The 19,166-nt window shown below is 41.7% G+C and overlaps 1 protein-coding gene across 3 annotated transcripts in view; it reads left to right on the top strand.

Annotated features, from left to right (window-relative positions):
* LOC109484665 (myosin-16-like) overlaps positions 1 to 19,166 on the top strand; it is a 59,404-nt gene that overhangs the window by 23,244 nt on the left and 16,994 nt on the right. For all 3 annotated transcript variants that reach the window (XM_019788024.1, XM_019788016.1, XM_019788031.1), the window contains 5 exons: positions 3,733 to 3,855; positions 5,876 to 5,962; positions 7,342 to 7,487; positions 11,756 to 11,846; positions 18,962 to 19,018. In XM_019788024.1, coding sequence (XP_019643583.1) covers positions 3,733 to 3,855; positions 5,876 to 5,962; positions 7,342 to 7,487; positions 11,756 to 11,846; positions 18,962 to 19,018 — 504 coding nt within the window. The remainder of the gene's footprint in view (positions 1 to 3,732; positions 3,856 to 5,875; positions 5,963 to 7,341; positions 7,488 to 11,755; positions 11,847 to 18,961; positions 19,019 to 19,166) is intronic.

The following is a 19,166-nucleotide window of genomic DNA, read 5'->3' as shown; positions in this document are numbered from 1 at the left end:
AGATTATGATGACAACCTACAATACGGTACCTTTTGCTATCATCCGTCAAAGGGTTTCCAAAATGTGCTGCCATACCTGTATGAATGCCTTTATTACAATCCCATACATCTTTACTCTGCAAGTTGAAGAACACTTTACAAAAGAGCATCTTAATTGAACTTAAGGTCGTTCTACCTCTGACAGGCTGAGTCCAGACACAGACATTTTTGATCCTGTGCCTAAATTTTCTAGATATGGGAAGTCCCAAAGTAACCTGAACTTTAGCCAGAATGCCTGAAATATAGGAGCAGTGCCCATCAGTTAAATGCCAGAGACTTTCCATACTCTCAACACACACATTGACTTCCTCAGTTGAATTACCTAGCTTCATGTTGGCACTCAGTGAGTCAGTTGGTCTGTGTTTAATGGGTCAAACAACCACAGGGGGTTGTCTGCTGGGGAGGTTTGTTACATATTATGACCCACTGAAGTTGTTTTTGCTCCAATACAAGTGTTACCAGTCAATCTTTTAAGTGGACTTTTTTCTTGGTTGTAATAGTAACAGAACTCTCATCAAGATTGCTACCTGAGTTAACGTCTGACCTGTTGACCCTTTCCAGCAATAAACATGTCTGGACAGAAGATATATGGACTGCTTAGCCATTGAAGACTGGTCTGTCTACAAAAGATACTTAACTGCATATGCAAATAGTTTGAAAGGTTAAGTGGTTTATATTGTAGACAGGCACAGGTAGCTATATGGGGGGGGGGATACATGTAGGTGTATCATAGATGGACAGCCATATTGTATATAAATCTTACATTTTATATGTATGATGAGTGAACTATAGTATCAGCAGCTATTAAAGCTTATTTTTAGGCAGGTAGGTACATGTAGGAACCTGTTTACATGTACCTGTGACACATTAAAAATGTTGTGTTTTTAAACTTGCTGAGGTAATAACGGTGTTCCTGTTGCTATTCTTAATTCAAAACATGACCGTTAGTTGTAGCAACACCCCTGTTGCAAATGTGGTCATGTTCTGTGTTCAACCCATTCATTCTGCATCAGGAACCAGAACATTTTTGCAGAATGATTGTATAAAACGTGAGAGAAGTAAAAGTAGCCAATTTCCAGTACCTTTGCTTTGCTAGTTCAGTGGATTTGCTCAATTATCCCAGTGTCCTTCAGTGGGAAACTGAACACTCTGTCAGGATTTATGTATGCCCTGCAGACTGACACCACACAAGTGGTGGAGACTTCAACATTTCCAGCTTATCATTGTGAGAAACATCCACTGGTGCTGATGTCATGTGGATGCATCTTTGAAACTGAACTTCAAACACATGTTTTGACCTTGACTTTCCCGACTTCTGTGGGCAGTGACCTTCAGGAAAGTTGTCCAAGACAAAGCACTGCGGGTATCAGCTTGCCTTGGTTGTCAGGGTTGTTTTGTCCCCGAGGGTGGAAAGTCTGGCTCTGATATTTCAACCTTTGATCTTAAGACTTGAGACAAAACCCTGCAGTCCTTTTGTGACATAGCTAGGCAATACCTCAGGATTACAGTATCCAGATTAACATACCTCACAGCAACACTCCACCATTACAGACCTGAGCAGGGCTCCTGGGGTCAGCATTGTGTCCAGAAACATAGTCCAAGTGATATGTCTGGCCAAATGAAAGCTTCAAGTCACATCTGTCATGTCATAAGTACAAGTACAGTTGCGTCAACTGTCAATAAAACATCTGTCTTCAATGAAGGGTCATCAAGAAATCTTAACCAAGAAGGCAATGAACTGAAGAAAGAGAGAGCCAATTAGATGGAATCAAATTAGTCATTTTGTGATAAAAGCAGTTAGTTGTCAGACTTCCCCAATGGAAGTTAACATTTCCTTGTTTACATCACTGTTGCCATGGTGATACTTCTGAATTCAATCAGTTAAAGCAAGGTGCTCAGACCAGCTCTTCTCCACATTGTTAGAAGGAAGCTGGGGGTCACCAGGGCTAAAAGCTCCTGATATCACCAGTCCCAAACTATGCTGGATTAATGCAGCAGTTATGCTTGTGGTCTTAGAGGTCGACCGCCCAGGGCAGTGGAGCGGAGCTGATTTGGCCTTGCAGTCAGGTGCTGGTGGTGCCTGTGGAGGAGCTGGTTTCCATGGCAGACTGTGATATGGCCTGATTCCTATTAGATCTCCTCAGTCAGCCTGCCAGGCTATCCCGGGGAGGAGGCACTGCAGGAGAGGCAACATTACCTTCCATGATTGCTTTTGGAGCTGCACAGCAAGATCCACATCCTGTCTGCAAGTGTGCAGACCAACCTCAGGAAATTAAGATGGCGACACTAAAGGTTATAGAAACAAACTTTGCAAAGTATAACACAACAGACCTCAATACAACCTTATCCTCCCTGGACAAGCTGTCTGCTGCATGGATGGTAAGTTAGCATTCACTTTTCCATGTAACCTGGTTATGTCGTGTGGTTTTCGATTCATCACCATCTCATGTTTTATTTTGCAATGGAAAGTTTAGTCCTTATCCCTTTCTCGTGGCCTACTTTGTCTCAAGATCATTCTGATCGATCTTGAAATCTTTTTATTTGCTGGCCTGGTGTCCTCTTTTAAAAACTGTCCATGTCATCATGCTTGTGTCTTAGACATGGTCAGTAATGTGGAATTTCCGTTGGTATAAGACTAGTGGAAGATTGATCAGTCTGCTACAGCTGTTAGGTCAACTTTACAGTACATTTAATTCCTCAAGTCATTTAGAGCACTTTCTACATGTGGTTCAGCTGTGAAGGGCCGTAAATCTTGTAAGCTTTCTAACCGACCTTTCAAAGTTTTCACATCATCAAAAGTTTTGAACTTACATGTTACATTTCTAATTTTTCTGACCTACTGCATTTGGGGACAATGTTCTTATATTATACGTCTGTACATTATAAAGGACAGAGTCATACACTCTGGCTATTGAACGTTCCCCATTCAAACCTTAGACCCTATACACTACATGTATGTGCCTGTACTTTGATTGATAGTGTACAGTTGTGTTGGTGCAATGACAGTGTTGAATTTTTTAATTACTTACTAGTTCATGATAATTATGGAGCCAAGTTATACTACAGTGTGTATCTTTTCTACTGTGAATGTTGCCCTCAACTCATTACCAGTACTTCAAAGTAGGTTATAATGATAAAGTACCGATGAAGGTTAAAAGGTCTGCTGCATTCCAGTTTCATAATGATTGCCTGAGTTGAGTAAGGCTGTGCCACTGTACCAGTGAACTTGAGCATCACTGGACTGTATCATCAGCAGTCTAACCAGCAGCACATTACTTCTTATTAAGATATTATCTTACCTGACATGTCTGCACAGGTTCATTAGAGCATACATTTGCTCACAAAGGTCATTAGTTAATGTGATACCGAATAACCATGTCATATCAACACTGACTGTGTGTTTCAAAATAATTGTAATTAAGGACTAACCTTGACCATGGCATTTGCACTGTGACTTTTCATAAGCAGGCTGGTGGAGTAATGACAGTGTAACATGCCATGAGTTTGTATGTTGAGTCACAATTAAGTCAAGCATATTAAGGGATAATCTTTTGTTTTTGCTACAAAGACTAAAGCTGATATGATAAAATCAAGATGTGTATGTCAAGATTGTATTTCATAGTTTCAACCCAAGTGTTAAGTTGATGTTTTTGCCTGACTGATTTATGGAGTGGTGTTTGTGTGTGTGTGCAGGTGGAGCGTGAGAAGCAGGACTATGATCGCAAGTGTGGGCAGCTGGAGGCTGAGCTGGTGGATAAGGAGGACACCATCGACAGAGTCACCAAGGAGAAGAAGAAACTGGAGGAACTCAACCAGGTATGACTTCTTGCAGGGGTTATGTGTTCTTCAGGTGGAAAATTTGATGACATCGATAGTTCAGGTCAGTTAGTCACATTACTGTACATGTACGGCCTGTACCTTTTCTATCACAACTCGTTCCATTTGACAATGCCCATCACTAAGACAACCTGCCTGCCAAAAATCGTGAACCTCGGACCATGCCTTCAAAATGTATCGTGCATAATCTGTCAAACAGTGCCAAAACGATTTCATAGCCTTCTCGTCGAAGGCAACAATGTTTGAGTACAAAGATGCCCTACATGTTGGTGGCTCCTTGTGTCACCGAACTCAAACATTTTTTTTCTTAAGATACTACAGTTAGATTAGGAGCATCATTGACTTCTAAAATAAATGCAATCAAACACATGTGTTCAAATAGCTAGATTGGGAAAAATAGGTCATATGGTGATTGGATTTTCATACTTTTTCAAATTCCTGGACTTGTTTTCAATTAAGGTCAATTTTTACTGTATGATTGTAGTCTTTGATCATTCAGGTCAGCTCACAGGTTCATACAGTTCAGCTGTTAAAAAGAAAGGCAGCATCACAAATGTGTCCACATCAGAAATTTCAACATGACCACATCAAAATAGCTGTGTCTACAAGTCCTTTGGTCATATGATACAAACAAGCTGTATTCATTCTTAAATATATATATATATAAAGGTTTCCAAAAGAAGATGCCCATACTTGTCTGGTTGGAATGCTTTTACAAATTTTGTTATCCTACCATTGATTAGCTACTGGTGTTAGATTGTTTCCAGAGATACCTGCCAATGTACAATATGGAATACCTGGCAGCATGTTTTATCCCACTAATCTCTGAGGACATAAATTTTTCTGTCTCTGCACAGCGGCATCTCTTTGACATGGTAGCTACCCCTTGTACCTCCTGTCCTTCAAGTTTTAATTGGAAAGTCTGTGTTTCCCCATCTGCTAGTCATTTCCCCCTTCCTGTAGTACACTGCAACCTATCTGAACAAGTGGTCCAGACTCTTCAGATGTACTCCCTGGGGTAGAGGAACCACCATTACCAAAGGGACCAACCCTGTGTAGGAAGTAACACTATACATGTGCAGGCCCTGCCCTCAGCTGGACTTTCTAAGCCTTTTCTGTGATCGCACTACCAAAGACTCCCACACTGTAGCCTGTTTTATCTCCAGACAAGGCTCTGTAGTAGCCATTCGGTAGCTGGTCTTACTGGTGGGTCCTCCACAACTGTGTACCAATGGCAGAGGATATACTCTTGGAGTTGTTCATTTCAGAGGAGTCATTAATGTGTAAGGTACAAGAAGCCAGTTATCTTAGCCCGGAGTCCAGTCTTGTTAGCTTAAATTGGCAAAGGTCGCTACTAACAGGGTAGCAACCGTTAAAGTGAACTAAAGATAACAAGACTGGACTCCAGGCTGTGTTATCCATTCAATAACTGTTTCTTATTGTTAGCAGAAGCAATCACTGTATAGGTTGCTTGTGTGTTCTGACAAATTTTGAAATGTTTCATGTTTATTATTCATTATTTACTTCATGTTCGTAACTGCTGTTGTGATATATCAACATTGATGTAATATTCTTAAGCAAGGGACATCATTTCTCGATTCAAAGAACTCGTTTCTGTTCCTTTCTGACTAGCCCTTTCAGCAAAATGTCTGCTTGCTCCCCTGTAGTCCGAGTGTCCGAGTATCTATGTTAACATCTGGAAAAGGGTTCAACTGTCAGTATTGTACATAAACATGGGCTGGTGCTCCTGATTGACAAGTGTAGATATTTTGCTTATCTTAACTGCCAACATTCTAGGAAATTCTTTACGATCACTGTCCGGCAATAATACAACTTTAATGTGGCAGCATATCAAAGCTATCATCATGTAGACATGTGTAGCCCTGTTACTTACCACAGGAATGCCATGTTTTGTAAGGTTGATGTAGTTATCTTTTTTCATGCTCTATGACTGTTGCAACAGATTAAGATAATTAAATAATCTGTCCTTTTTATACAGCAAACCCTGGAAGACTTACAAGCTGAAGAGGACAAGGTCAACCACCTTAATAAGGTTAAGGTCAAGTTGGAGACCACTCTTGATGAGGTCAGTACCCTTCACCTTTGTACACCACCTGCATTCGTCTTCACAAACCAGTTTAACTGCCTGGGGCATAACACCCCAGGTGTGCAGGCACATGTAGGTTGCTATAGAGTCTGATGTTATGCATCAGTCTTGTACATCAGACACTAAGCCTTGATTCATACATCCTTGGAACATGATATTGTTCTTGGAAAAAAGAAACAAATGTACACATAAACACATTTGTGTGCAGATATGCATCTACATGTACCTGTATTAGAGTGCAGCTGTTGAACAGAAACAGTTCTTAGTGTTTTTTGTGTAACAACCTGGCTCCTGACCTGTGATCTTGAACAGTTTGTTTGGAGTTTCAAATTCTAATCTGATACCTAATCTAGAAAATGTATGACTCATGAGTAGGAGTGATCCCTATCTGTAATCTTATCACTCTGTTGAAGAGAGTTATCACAAACTGGTCTGCTGGAAATTTCAACATGACCCCACCAACAGGTTTCCTTTCAGCCCCTCTGACCTCAATTATGATGTGTATGAAGAAACTTGGTGATATCAGTTATGTGCAAAAGAGATGAAAGACGGAGCCCTGTAGCATGCCATGGATGTTATTTCTTCCATAATCCCTTTCTGTGTTATCACCAGAATGGTCCTTTATATTCGTGACAATATTCCATTGTTGGTCATCACACACTTCAAACCCTACATCAAACTGGGATGTATCAGCAACTTTACTTTAAAAGTCCCTCGATCATGTATTCTCACAAAGCTTATTTTAGCTTTGACAATGAAAGCAGATGCAGAGCATAAGGCCTGAAAGATAAGATAGAAATGCCTGAGGTCTGCATTCACAGGTAATGTGAGTGGATGGCGTTCAGCACCAAGGACAGGCCATGCTGTGTTGCATCAGATTGCGTCCTTAATAATATGCTGTCTCAAAGCAAATCCCTGGGCAAACTATAATGGTTTTGTGATTGTCTATCCTTCAATCTGCCTCCTGCCTGCTGGCACTAAGACTTCAAAAGAGGAATTGAAACTTATCCAGTGAACTATACTATTGGGAGCAAAATTTATACATGAGTTGCCAACAACAACATGTACTTGCTCACGACCAGATGGTGATGTTACATCACAGGACCCAAAAGACAGTCTGATATTCATAAGAGTATGTTGCAATAAGAAGTATATCAAGTTCAAATTCCATTAAAGCTGAATGTCTCAATCTTTATTAGCATAATTAAGCCCATATGTAGTCCCTACATATCCCTTACTATGTACCTCTCCTTTATAATTCAACTTAGCAATACAGGATACCATTCTTCCATCTCTTGTTAAGTGACTTGTTCCTCCAGACCATGTGTGTAACTCCCCCTCTACCCTCCCACCTGTAGCTGGAAGATGCCCTGGATGAGGAGAAGAAGATCCGGCAGGAGGTGGAGAGGATCAAGAAGAAACTGGAGTCAGACCTGAAGGTCGCTCACGACAAAATCGCAGACGGAGAGAGCAAGAGGAGCCTCCTGGAGGAAGACATCTCCAAGTAAGTTACAGAAACTTTTGGTTTGTAAGTCCCTGTCCCAAATTTCAGCAACATTTAGCTTGGTGTACCTTGAGTTATGACTTTAATACAGTGAATAATTACTGTCCTGTACAATTGAAACTGAAGTTGGAAGAAGTTGTGACCAGGAATGATCTCACCTGTGGTGAATCACTGTAGGAATGCTAATGTACAGAGACACCAACACCATCAGGTGTCACATCAATGATGTAGGGTTGTTGTAAAACTGGGGTACAGCTGTCCGTGTTCTGAGGATTCTACATTCATGGACATCCCAGACAGACATATGTGCCAAGAGATTCCTTGATCATTCTCGACTCTGGATGCCTTGGTCCAAATTGACACTACGGCTTGGATGGATAGAATCTAAACTTCCATGCCACTCTTAAAGAACTTAAAAAACTTGGTAATAAGTACTGAAAATCAGGGCTTTGCACAAGGACCTCCAGGGGTGAAACTTAGCTCTCTCCCCAGATCATCCCGATTTATCAGTTCCAGGGTAGCTTTGATTATCCTGTAAAACTTGATGGGAGTAATTGCCGACATTTGTGCCCACATCAGGTACTCTTCAATCTGTGGGCTTTGAAAAGGTCACAGTTTCCTCCTGTACTAATGGGTAACATTTGTGGTCTCTAGTCTTGATCATGACTGTCACATAAAAGCTAAAGACTCTTTTATGTCTTCTTAGGGGGGCTCAGTTTTGTTTTGCTATGTTTGATTCTAGCTCTTGAAAACTTTCTGAAAAAGTTTTAGCTTTGTGGATAACGGTGACTCCGTTGGTGTGGAGACTTTCTTTTCTACTTATATTTTTGGTAATCCAGCAGTACTACAAAGCTATAACCAGCAGTCCTCTTTGACTTCTCTCAGAGCCAATTATGAAAAACAGACTTCAAAGCCCCAGAAAGCCAGTCCTGGTGTTTTTGTAGTGGCTTGTGTACACATGGAAGCCCTGTGGTGGAGCCATGTTGGAAGTAAGGTGACCTCTGTTCCTGTCTGCCTCCCAGTTGTTACAAGCCATGCAACCTTGTAGGATTAAGGGATTAAAAGATTACTCACATATATCAACAGTTTTACATTTGGCAGTGATAAAGTGCGCCAAGGTCCAGACAGGTCAAGTTCAAGACGGATAAGGGGTGTAGTTTTTAAGGCCCTTAAGAAGTCATGCTGTGTCTTGAGGAGACCCACTGTGACTGTGGTCTGCATGGCTGCTTGGGTTTTAAAAGGTTCCAGGTTTTATTGTATATTCACAAAGAACAACTTAACTTGACTGTACTTGTGGAGACTGTGTCTCAAGACTAATGGATTATTTCTTCTTTTATATTATAAAGTAAGTAAGTAAGTAAGTTATATTGTAAAAAGAGTATGCAGTTATCCTCCATTTTTTAGACCTTGCCATGCATCCATATTTATAGAAGGCAGATGTAAACCAGTGATATAAAACAGTCTGCACTAGCTAAGCTAAGCTAAGCTAGTTGTATTTCAATTAAGAAGGGAAAGTAGAGTGGAATTACATGTAGAACATGGAAAAACATAAAGCATGAGATAACCCATTATGTTGACAACAATATTATAATGGATGTCAGACCTATACCCCAACCAATAATTTTTGAATTTCTATTCAAAGTTTTATTTCCATTTTGATTTTTAAATAATTCCCTTTTCCATATGTTCCATAATTATATATATTAAGTGATCACTGAAACAAAAATCTGATAGCTACATCAAATGATGGAGATTCTGATTCTGTTATATGATGATGATGATACATGCATGTCTGTACCTCCACCAAAACAAGCTCACCCAGGATCTTAGTCATGTTTCCTCTGTAGCTGTATTTGTGTTTTTAAGCCTCTCTATATCAGATGGAATGTATCTGTGCTTCCGCCAACGTGTGTTAGCAGGAAACTGGACAATCCTGTCCTGACAGTTAACACTGACCAGGAAACCATTCTTATCCTGCATTTCTACACCGTCTCAGAGGCAACAAGCAGTCACTGTTTCACATATAATGTATAGCAACACTATGATGCTTTCACCTTACCTAGCCTCTAACCAAACATTGAGCTAAAGAGTTGTCTATTTTACACTGCCTGCTTAATTTACTTGTCAAGTTGTAACAATGATTAATTTGATAAATATTACCCTTCTGACACAGACATTTTATCCACACATCAGTCATACACTCTACTGTTATGTCTAATAACATAGATATAGGGTACCATATTGTTACACCAGGTCCTGTAAAAGCAAACAGTGTGATATGTTATCTAGATTTGAAGCTCACTATTTACTACATTGCCTGATCAAATATGGGCCAAAGTTTGTTCGAAAAAAAATTAAGAGTCTCATGCCAGTTGTGAAAGTATGTCCTTAATTACTCGCACAGGTGGCAAAATATCTCAGGAATGACCTGGCCCCTAAAAATAATCTCTGGGGTGAAGACAACACCCCTACAACAGTAAAAACCATAAAGTGAAGGATTGCATAAAGCAGCTTGAGGGCTATGTACCCAGCTGCTAATTTGGAATACTTTGTATGCAACATACATGTAGACGCAATGAAATATCCTAGAACCAACCTAACTTTTTGTAGGAGCATCAGCTCCATCTTCAGGAACTGAGCTTAACTGATGTTAATGTATAATTCACTAACTCCATCTATGTTGAGATTCAGCAATTTATGTGTAATGGCATGTATAAGAGGAGTGTAGAAGTTTGTGAATGAGAAATTTTGTCCAGTACCTCTTTGGAGCATACATGTACTGTACGTTGAGTAGCTAAAAAGAATAGAACAGAACAAAGTAAAACATGCACAAATGGTTTTTCTATCTTTTTATCCAATCACCCCAAGAATTCTTTACATCCTTCATTGTCAGTTCTTGACTGTATTTTCTGGTGTCAAGTCTTGAAAATGGTGTGTTGGAGTCTCTCATCATCGCTGCCCTAACCCTGACCTAACATTCCCTCCTCCTCAAACCTTACCCAGTAAGCCAGACCAACCGGTGAGAGGTCACCTCACAAAAATCTTTACAAGAGTGCCCATCAACTAGATGATGACTTCTCCTGTCATGAAAGGTGACAGAACCCATGACTTTAAAATGTGTTTCCTCAGACATGTGTGCTTCAGGCAAGCTGGGAGGGACTGACCTCATCTGTGGATTGAATTATAGTAAGACAATAAGAAAAATGTACTAGAGGTGGAAACCTTATAACAGCAAGTGATGTATGTCTGTTTGGGTAAAGTTGCCCAGTGACCTTTTTGACCCCATAAAATCTAAACCAGAGGAATAACCCATGGTCTGCTGTAGGAACTTTGATATGCACTAATCCAAACATAATGTACAAGACAGGCCAAAATTTTTAAGGGATGATTGATATGTTAGTCTGTGTGAAACAGATGAAAGTTATGTAAGATGTGAGAAGTGTGGAATGCAGTGAGATAACCAAGTTCATATCAACTGAAAGCCAATGATGAATTAAAACTATCAAATATACCTTCTTTTATGTGTATTCAGCCATAATCATTCGCAAGGTACATGCTGTTTTATTCTTATGCTGAATTTTCCCCCAAGCAGTGTGCGAACTCTGTTGTTTGGCAATATACGTGAGAAGTGTTGACTGTACCCCACTGAGGGTCACTTGGCTGTGTAACCCAACTTTACTACAGTAAAAACTCTGAGCCAACTGAAATCAGTGTTTCTTCAGAAGAAGTCTAGCAGAGAGTAACTGGCTGCTCTGGGAGTGATCTGGGTCACCTCTTTTACTTGGAAGGCATTCTGTTGAGGCCATAAGTCATACTTGAAGAGAATTAACAAAGTCTGGACTTCATTATGAGCCTACAAAGAGTTATAGCCCAGGAGCATTAGCCAGTTGTCCAGTTGTTTTCTTCATGCATTCAGGCTATTTAGAAAGATTAGCCTTGTTATGAAGACAGACTCCTGCAGGGCAGGGCTGGTAGATCTGCCTAACTCCACACTGCAGTTGTTGATCCTACCAGTGAGGACAAACTTTTGAGATAATCTATAGCAGCAAAAATGCTTGTCACTGCTGTGCCAGTTGTATCACATCAACAATTTAATGTCTAAGATAGATGTATTTTATGCTTCATCAGTGTGTATATACATGTATGGGTATGATCGATTGAGGAAATAGCATCAATGAAAAAATAAAGAGATGTTTCCACAAGTAAATGTAATCACCCTGAGCCTGTCTAACTTGCCACTGATTTATACTGCCTTATTTATTACACAGGAAGGAGACGGCAATCCATGTGCTGGAGGCCAAGTTTGAAGACAGCCAGAGCACCGTTAGCAACCTTCAGAGACGCATCAAGGAGCTGCAGGTATGTGCCCCACATGGTGATGGAGATAGGGTGGAATGCAGGAGATGCAGGGTAGGGGATAGATGGGTAATCCTCTGGGCAGTTGCCATGAACATATCCGATATCTGAAGTCTCTACTACCTCCTTGTGTATATGTTATCATGGAATGTGCTGAGCTAAGGTTAGATGTTTGGGATTCTCAGAGGAAGAAAATAGGACTTTCATGTATGTTTGTTGTTACCTTCAACTTTTGAATGACTTGTGCAAATTGTCCTTAAATACACATGTAACAGCTGTGAGTAAAAGTTTTACTTTTTTTCCATCATATGATCTGTAATTGAAGGCACATAAAAAAGCAATTCTTTCACAATTTTGAAGTCAACTGGTGTTTATATATTAAGTAAACTTAAGAACTTCTGGAAGACATTGCCTATTCCTCCAAGTTTTCCAGCATGTGATCAGCTTGCAGCTTTTACGTCACTGTATGTTGTACAACTGCTGGCTCTTCATTGATCTTTTATTATTTGTGAAAAGAGTAGAGGTTGCTAAATATTGAGCTGACCGACACCCAACTTACCTGGTCAGCTAGCATTACAGGCATAACAGGGCTGTCATAAAGTATTAGGTGTGGACATGTTTATGGTTATTTAGTTCTTGGGGATAACAGCTATATTTAGACGTGAATGAAAATATCAATGCAAGCTAACCTTGAATTGTTGGTTTAAGAAAGGAGAGGTTGTCTGGTGAACTGAACACCTACACAATGTTTGTTTCCCATTGGGAATGACCTGATTAACAATGCAGGCTCCTCCTGTTGCAATCATCTTGAAAGCTGAAGGAGGTTTTCTGTACACTATTCAATCATCCTTATGTTTTCAGACCCTACAAAGCGTGTGTACGTTGGAAACCTTCCCTGCGCATGCACACCTTTTTGTCTTTGCTGAACTAGTGCTTATGCATACACAGGCACTCTTAGCATGTCAGCGCCCCAACACAGGAGCTGTTAAACACACACTAAAAGAGTGGGCAGGAGAGTGTGGATGGAAAACACTGTCAGATAATAGGGTTTAGTTGCCATGGTAACGACATGGGTCGGTGAGAATCGGGGACGTACCGGGGCAGCTTGTGCAGTACAGGTGTGACAGGAGAGCGTGGAGGGCTGGAAGGTGCTATGAGTTCCCGCCTCAGCATGGACAACAAGGAGACCACAGATTACCTGTTTGTATGTATGTTATATTTGTTGCCGTTGGTGGTGTGTGCCGGATCGTTTTACTTCTGTGTTTAGGAAGCGAAGTGTCAACTTTTTTCGTGACTTGCTCATATTTGCACAAGGCCGGTGTGTTTCTGAATTGCATGACCCCGTAGGTTTCCTGTACAAGTTTTATCCCTGTTGATGGTTGTTACCCATTTGGTTCCCATAGATATTGGAGTGCTTGGGCAAGCTGATAGTGGTAATGCTCGCAAATCAATGATTGTTTGTTTCCTTTTCACTGTGCTTGGTGGAAGTTTTTTTTTGACAGGTAGCATGACACAGTATATGTTGTTGAGTAAGAGACACACCCACTGTGTACATGCATCCACCTGCCATAAGACAAGACAATAGTGGCCTTCTGCCTACCTGCATGGGCTATCGTATCGCACCATGACCGTTATAGCCTTTTCTGGAAGCCGAGGTTGGCTGAACCATTTAAATCTCTTGCATATTTTCGTCCTGACGTTGTCCTGCCCCTGTATAGAGGGCTATTGTGTGGGAAGAGTCGCGGACTGTCTTCCAGTGACATGAGAAGCCCAACGCTCATCTTCCTGCTGACACGGACATGCCTTGGTTGGTAGAGCTGAATGGGATTTACAGTGCTTGCAAAGCAGGCCAGAGTAGAAAGGGCCGCTTATAACGTTACCAGATCAGGCTTTGCACAATCCTCACTTACCCGCCCATAAACAGGTAATGTGAGAGTGAGGACAGGTAATTCTAGAAAAACCCTGATGAGAAGATAATGTTGACTGCCAGGTTGCCCCTTCTTTTTAATGTTTCTGATGTAGCCCTTAGCTAGATGGAAATATCTGCCCCTTACTGCTACTGCTTACACCAGACTAGTACTGTCAGAAAGAAGACGGAAATTACAAGCATTCATGTGTAGAGTTTACATACAAACCCCAGTCCTTGTTAGAGCATTAGGCAATGTCTACTGGCGGACATCTCCTTATATGGTGAACATCAGGACTTTCCTTGTGTATTCCAGTGCTTATCCTCCTCCAGGAAACGTATCAACAGACAGCTCAAGTTCTCGAATGATGTCAAACATGGCATTCTTGTCACTTGACGAGGGGGAGGAGCCTGCAACACTTTGAAGGCTGCATTCTTGCGTGTGGAAAGTTCATGGCTTTTGTTACTAATGGTTGAATTTTTAAATTGCCACATCCTGGCCTACCGCTGTTGACATACAGATACCCTGTTGGTTTCATTTACGTGGCATATTTCCTTTAATCAGTGGCAAAGGAAGTTTTGAACCAGAGTTGCTCCCTACCTGAGAGGGAGAGAATAGGCAACCCAGGGTCACAAATTGATGTAACCTGTTACAAAAGCCTACTTGTACCTCCAGACCTAGTACAGCACTACATGTGAGGGTGCAGTATACCTTTTAACTGGAACAGTCTGGCCAGGTAATTTCTTTCACACGTAAGCAAATTTAAGAATCCCAAGTTCAAACAAATGGTGACAACTGAATGAGTGTGTGTCAATGTCACGACAAAGTCAAATGCTCTTTTCATGTACCTAGCACCGGCAGCTAAATGATGATTGAACAGAAGTTATTGTTGTATAATTTGTTAACAAAACAGCTTGTTCCCCTCAGGAGTCACACACCCCTAGAGAAGACATCCTCCTTGTTCCCTCTGGGATGTTTGATTCATCATACATGTTGATGTCACTACTGGTGTTCCCTGTTATTTATCATGTTCCAGACAGCTGACCCTTTCCCTATCCTTCCACCTGTTTATTTGCCTTTCCCTTGCCTGATTACATCTTCATCAGATATACAGTCACTCCCCATTTCTGCTATTACAGACTTGGGTGGGTCTGCAGATTTCTTAGACCTTGTTAGCATTCTAAGTTTGGCCACAGCTATGTCCTAAGACTTTCTTGCTCCATCTCTTCCTTGTAGACATATCAACAGGTGTCAGTCATATCATATTTTCTCTCTCCTGATTCTAAAAGATAACTCAATCCAGTGTGTTTAGTCCTAATTATAAACACACACTTCTGTGGTCACACCTTCACTGTTTTGAGGCATATAAACTCTTCTGCAGTCTGACAAGTGTCCAGCCCAGCCCTGAATCATGTTTACTGTTCACTTCCTACAGCATGTGGCATGTTAGTTGTGGAATTTTGGTAAAAACCATGACATTGTGCTGGAAGAATCTTTCAAACTTACTTCATTCATGTGTGATTACAGGTCATTTTCTCCCTCCTGTTTTCTGGGCTGTTGGACATGTGTCTACAGTTGGCTGACCCATCATCCTCTAAATAACAGGGCAGGCAGGGTGCCCAGAGGAACTAACCTCTGCGGAGTGTTTACTAATGTTTGGTCCAAAGTAAACTGTCTGGGTGATGTCTGCTGCCCAGTACTAGGAACCCTTCCAACCATTTGTGTGAGTTGGTGAGGACTGGGGAGGAATGCAGGGGGATCTCTGGACATGTAGGTGATCTGGCCAAGATTAACCCAGATACAAGGTGTGAAGAAAGTCATAGCTTTTGGCAGAAGACAAACATGTGTGATGTTTCAATCAGCTGGTTTATGACTCAACTCGTCATAAGTTCATAACTCATAACAGATTGTGCACTAATTTTTCTCCATATACAAAATGTAGACTTCTATAGGCATGCAGACATGATGGAAAAGGATTAAATATTTGAAAGACAAAATCCCACCAAAAATGCATTTTAAAGCCAGTTATCACTTGTGAGAATTGTTTGTTTTTTACCAGATTGCTGCAAAGAGTTGAACAGAAATTTCAAAGAACTGGTTGCGTTGTTGACATTACAGAAAGCATACCTCTCATATCAAAGTCAACAGTCTGTATTTTGTCCTCGGGGTAAAAGATTGCCAAGCTGTAGCCACAGCATGTTTGTGATAGTCTGACCTTGTCCAGGACTGGACCATACAGAACCAAAGGGCATGGCAGGGTTTGCTTATGTTGGTAGTGCTAGAAAAACACTGAAGTATTTAAGGTGACCCTTAATGTTTATAAGAAGTTATGACTACAAAGAGTTTGGATGACCTTCACTCAGACATGACCATGACAGCAGATGATCAGTCCTGTCAGTCACACCTCAGACTTGCCATGCCTTCCCTGTATTTTTAGCCAGATATTTTTTATCACAGCTTCGTCACTTCCTGTATGCGGTGTGTTTGCCAACTTATGCCAAGTAGTTTCAGTCTACAATGCTTTTTGTAGCAGTGTAATTTCCGGAACATCCACAAATAAACTGACCCAATCTGATAATTCTTATCACATTGTTACAGATATAATTTTGTATGTGTATATATAGACATGATTCACACTCAGTCCTTATAGCCATTTTGAGAGGGAAGGGGAGAAATGTACGTCTTAGATAATTTACATGCCTTACAGATGTCTCAGCAATGTTCACTCAGGGAAAGGGACAGATGATGTGTAGAAAATGTAGTGCTATGTCATAGCATAACATGTTTTTCTCATGATTTGTCCCTTTCAGTGGGTGAACATCGCTAAGACATATGTAAAGCATGTAAGTTATCTAACTTACTACATTTCTCACCCCCTCCCTCTCAAATGAGTGTTAGATAATACCTGTAATAACAAGATTTCAAACTGGATCTTCTTAAGTACATGTAGATCTTGTAACATATCTACCCAACGAGGTGGAAGGCTTTTCCATCAAGTGAAAGTAAGGATGACGATATTGACACAGACTGCCATCTTGCCCCATTTTTCAGATCAGCCCTCTAATGTCTAAGACCTCCATATCAGTACCAGCCTCTCTCTTACACTGGTCCCCAGGTTTTCTGGTCATGTGATGCCTTGTAATAAGGATCTCCAGAGAGAACTTGAAAGCATTGAACCCTGCAAGAGTATTTTAAGTTAGTCCTTCCCTTAAGGGGTCTAATTTGCATATTCCAAGATATGCAAATGTTTTCGCGGAAGCTGGCCATGTACGCCAGAGTTTCCTGGTAAGATTCTGACCGAGTTTCTCACTGTTATAAGGTGGGCAGGGAGGATTGCCGTGTCTTGAGTCAACAGAGTCCCGAGTCAAGGGTCTATATTAGGCTCACCTTCTCCTTTTAAGGAGTCCCTGGAATCTGTTCAAGAGGCTGTGTCCATTTATTTTTATAGGATATCCACATAGCCAAGATGGCAATGCTGTCCTAAGTCAATTTACTTGTACTGGATAGTTGGCATACCTGAGACATGCCTCCAGAGTCAGAGGCTAGGAAAGACGTAGGCTCACATATCTAAATAATGCTTGCCCCTGTCTGCCCAAACTTTCCAGTTACTTTCTCCTTGTCATCTCTGAACTTTAAGAATAAAAGCTGCGCTGCACCCCCTCTAGTAATTCTCGGACCCGTCTACGTACTTCCGACCAAATTCCAAGGCCAATTAAGGGTAGGGATGGGATTGGTTGTCACATATCGCCATGGTAACTGGCCCTGAGAGACAACCTGTAGCCAAAGATGTATGTGGCCTGATGAATCCCAGGTGGCGTCGGAACGTGGGGTCCTTCCTTATTTAGTCCTCCCCCCACTCCCGCAGGAAGTAAGATGTAGAGCAATGTGGTGCAGGCACTGGGAACCTTGAACATGAGCAACGGCAGGTATAATGGACACGGCTAGCATTCCTCCAGCCTGATATAGCACAAGCTCACACACAGCCCTGCAATGGGAACGGAGCCGGGACTGGAATGGCCATTTAAAGACTTCGTGGCAAACTGTGAAGTCATTTGAATAGTCAACAGGTCTGCAACCTTGCTGCTGACTTGGGCTGCCCAGCTGCCTTAAAACCTTTGGTGCCGAGTTCCTGTTACATCCAGCACTTGTCAATCTGCTGTTCGGACTAGCTCCGTGGATTGTAGTACCCTCTGCCTGGATTTTCTCCCTCCCTCTGGGATTTTTGGTTGGCAAGATGTCCCGGTTCAGCCTTCTCGATACCCTCAACCTTGATACGGCCACTCCAGTAACGATCAGGAAAACGGTGATCCGGAAAAGGTTAACGGAAACACCAACGGAGGCCGACAGCATCCTCTACACCCCGTACAAGAACTTGAGTGCCAAGAGCAAGAAAATCATCCGTCGCAGCTATGAGTTGGGCCCCCATGCCGTCGGGATGCGCTTCCTATATGAAGTACTTGGTTCTCCTTACTTTTTTGCTTCCGGCTGTTTGTATGTCTTGGCTTGCTGCTTAATTAAAGTAGACCAGTGGCATTGAAATTGAGCCCTGTAAGAAAGCTGTTGGCACTTGCCAAGCGGGACAAATATTCTGTGATTTAGTTGCTTGGAGGCACACAAATTGACTGGAAGGAAAGCCTTGGCTTGGACGGTGGAAACCTGTTTAAAGTGCTTGTCCCCACAGGAGTCACTATATCCCTTCTCCCCTGTGCGCATGGTCAGACCTGGATACACTCTATCCCCCAGACCTGTATCATGTGTTTGTAATTGCGCGCCCATTGAAACCCTTTGAACTAACAGTCAATGGGTTAGTCTACAATGGACAATAGGGTTTCCGATCCGCGGGCGAGCTCAACCATGGAAGGTGCATGAGATCGAGTTCTTCTTGCTGTTGTTAAACACACTAGGTCATCTAAAATAGCTGAGTAGCACCCGCTTCTGTGCGGCAGGGCAGACAGACAGACATGGCATATCTCAGCCCAGAAACTTAAAAATGCATGTAAGTCATCAGAGATGCACCTGTTTTGCTAATCAAGCCTAGTTTGTAGCTGGAAATTATCACTGATGACTGTAAGCAGCATGGTTGCAGTGTATAATGGAGGATGACAGCACAGATACCAGGGCTGTGCTGAGACGTGCTGTGACTTTAACATATGGCTAGTTTTCTCTGCAGGGCATGTGTGATGTCTTAAACCTGTTGGATTTGTTTTACAGGCTCGTATCGAGGAGCTGGAGGAGGAACTCGACACAGAGCGGCAGACTCGCATGAAGGTAGGTCCACAGCCCTGCCTAACTATGTTATCAGAAATATCACAACTCAATCTCAGGGGGATGCAGTAGAATTGGGGATTTTGCCCATCAAGACAAGTGTTTAGAAGGAGCCAGCTTTCCTGGGAGTGGCTTCCATATTAGGGGAAGT

The sequence above is a fragment of the Branchiostoma belcheri genome, unplaced genomic scaffold (assembly GCF_001625305.1).
Source record: "Branchiostoma belcheri isolate BF01 breed outbred unplaced genomic scaffold, Haploidv18h27 scaffold11, whole genome shotgun sequence".
NCBI lineage: Eukaryota > Metazoa > Chordata > Leptocardii > Amphioxiformes > Branchiostomatidae > Branchiostoma > Branchiostoma belcheri.
Note: the sequence above shows the minus strand (reverse complement) of the source record. Positions and strands in the feature narration are given on the sequence as shown.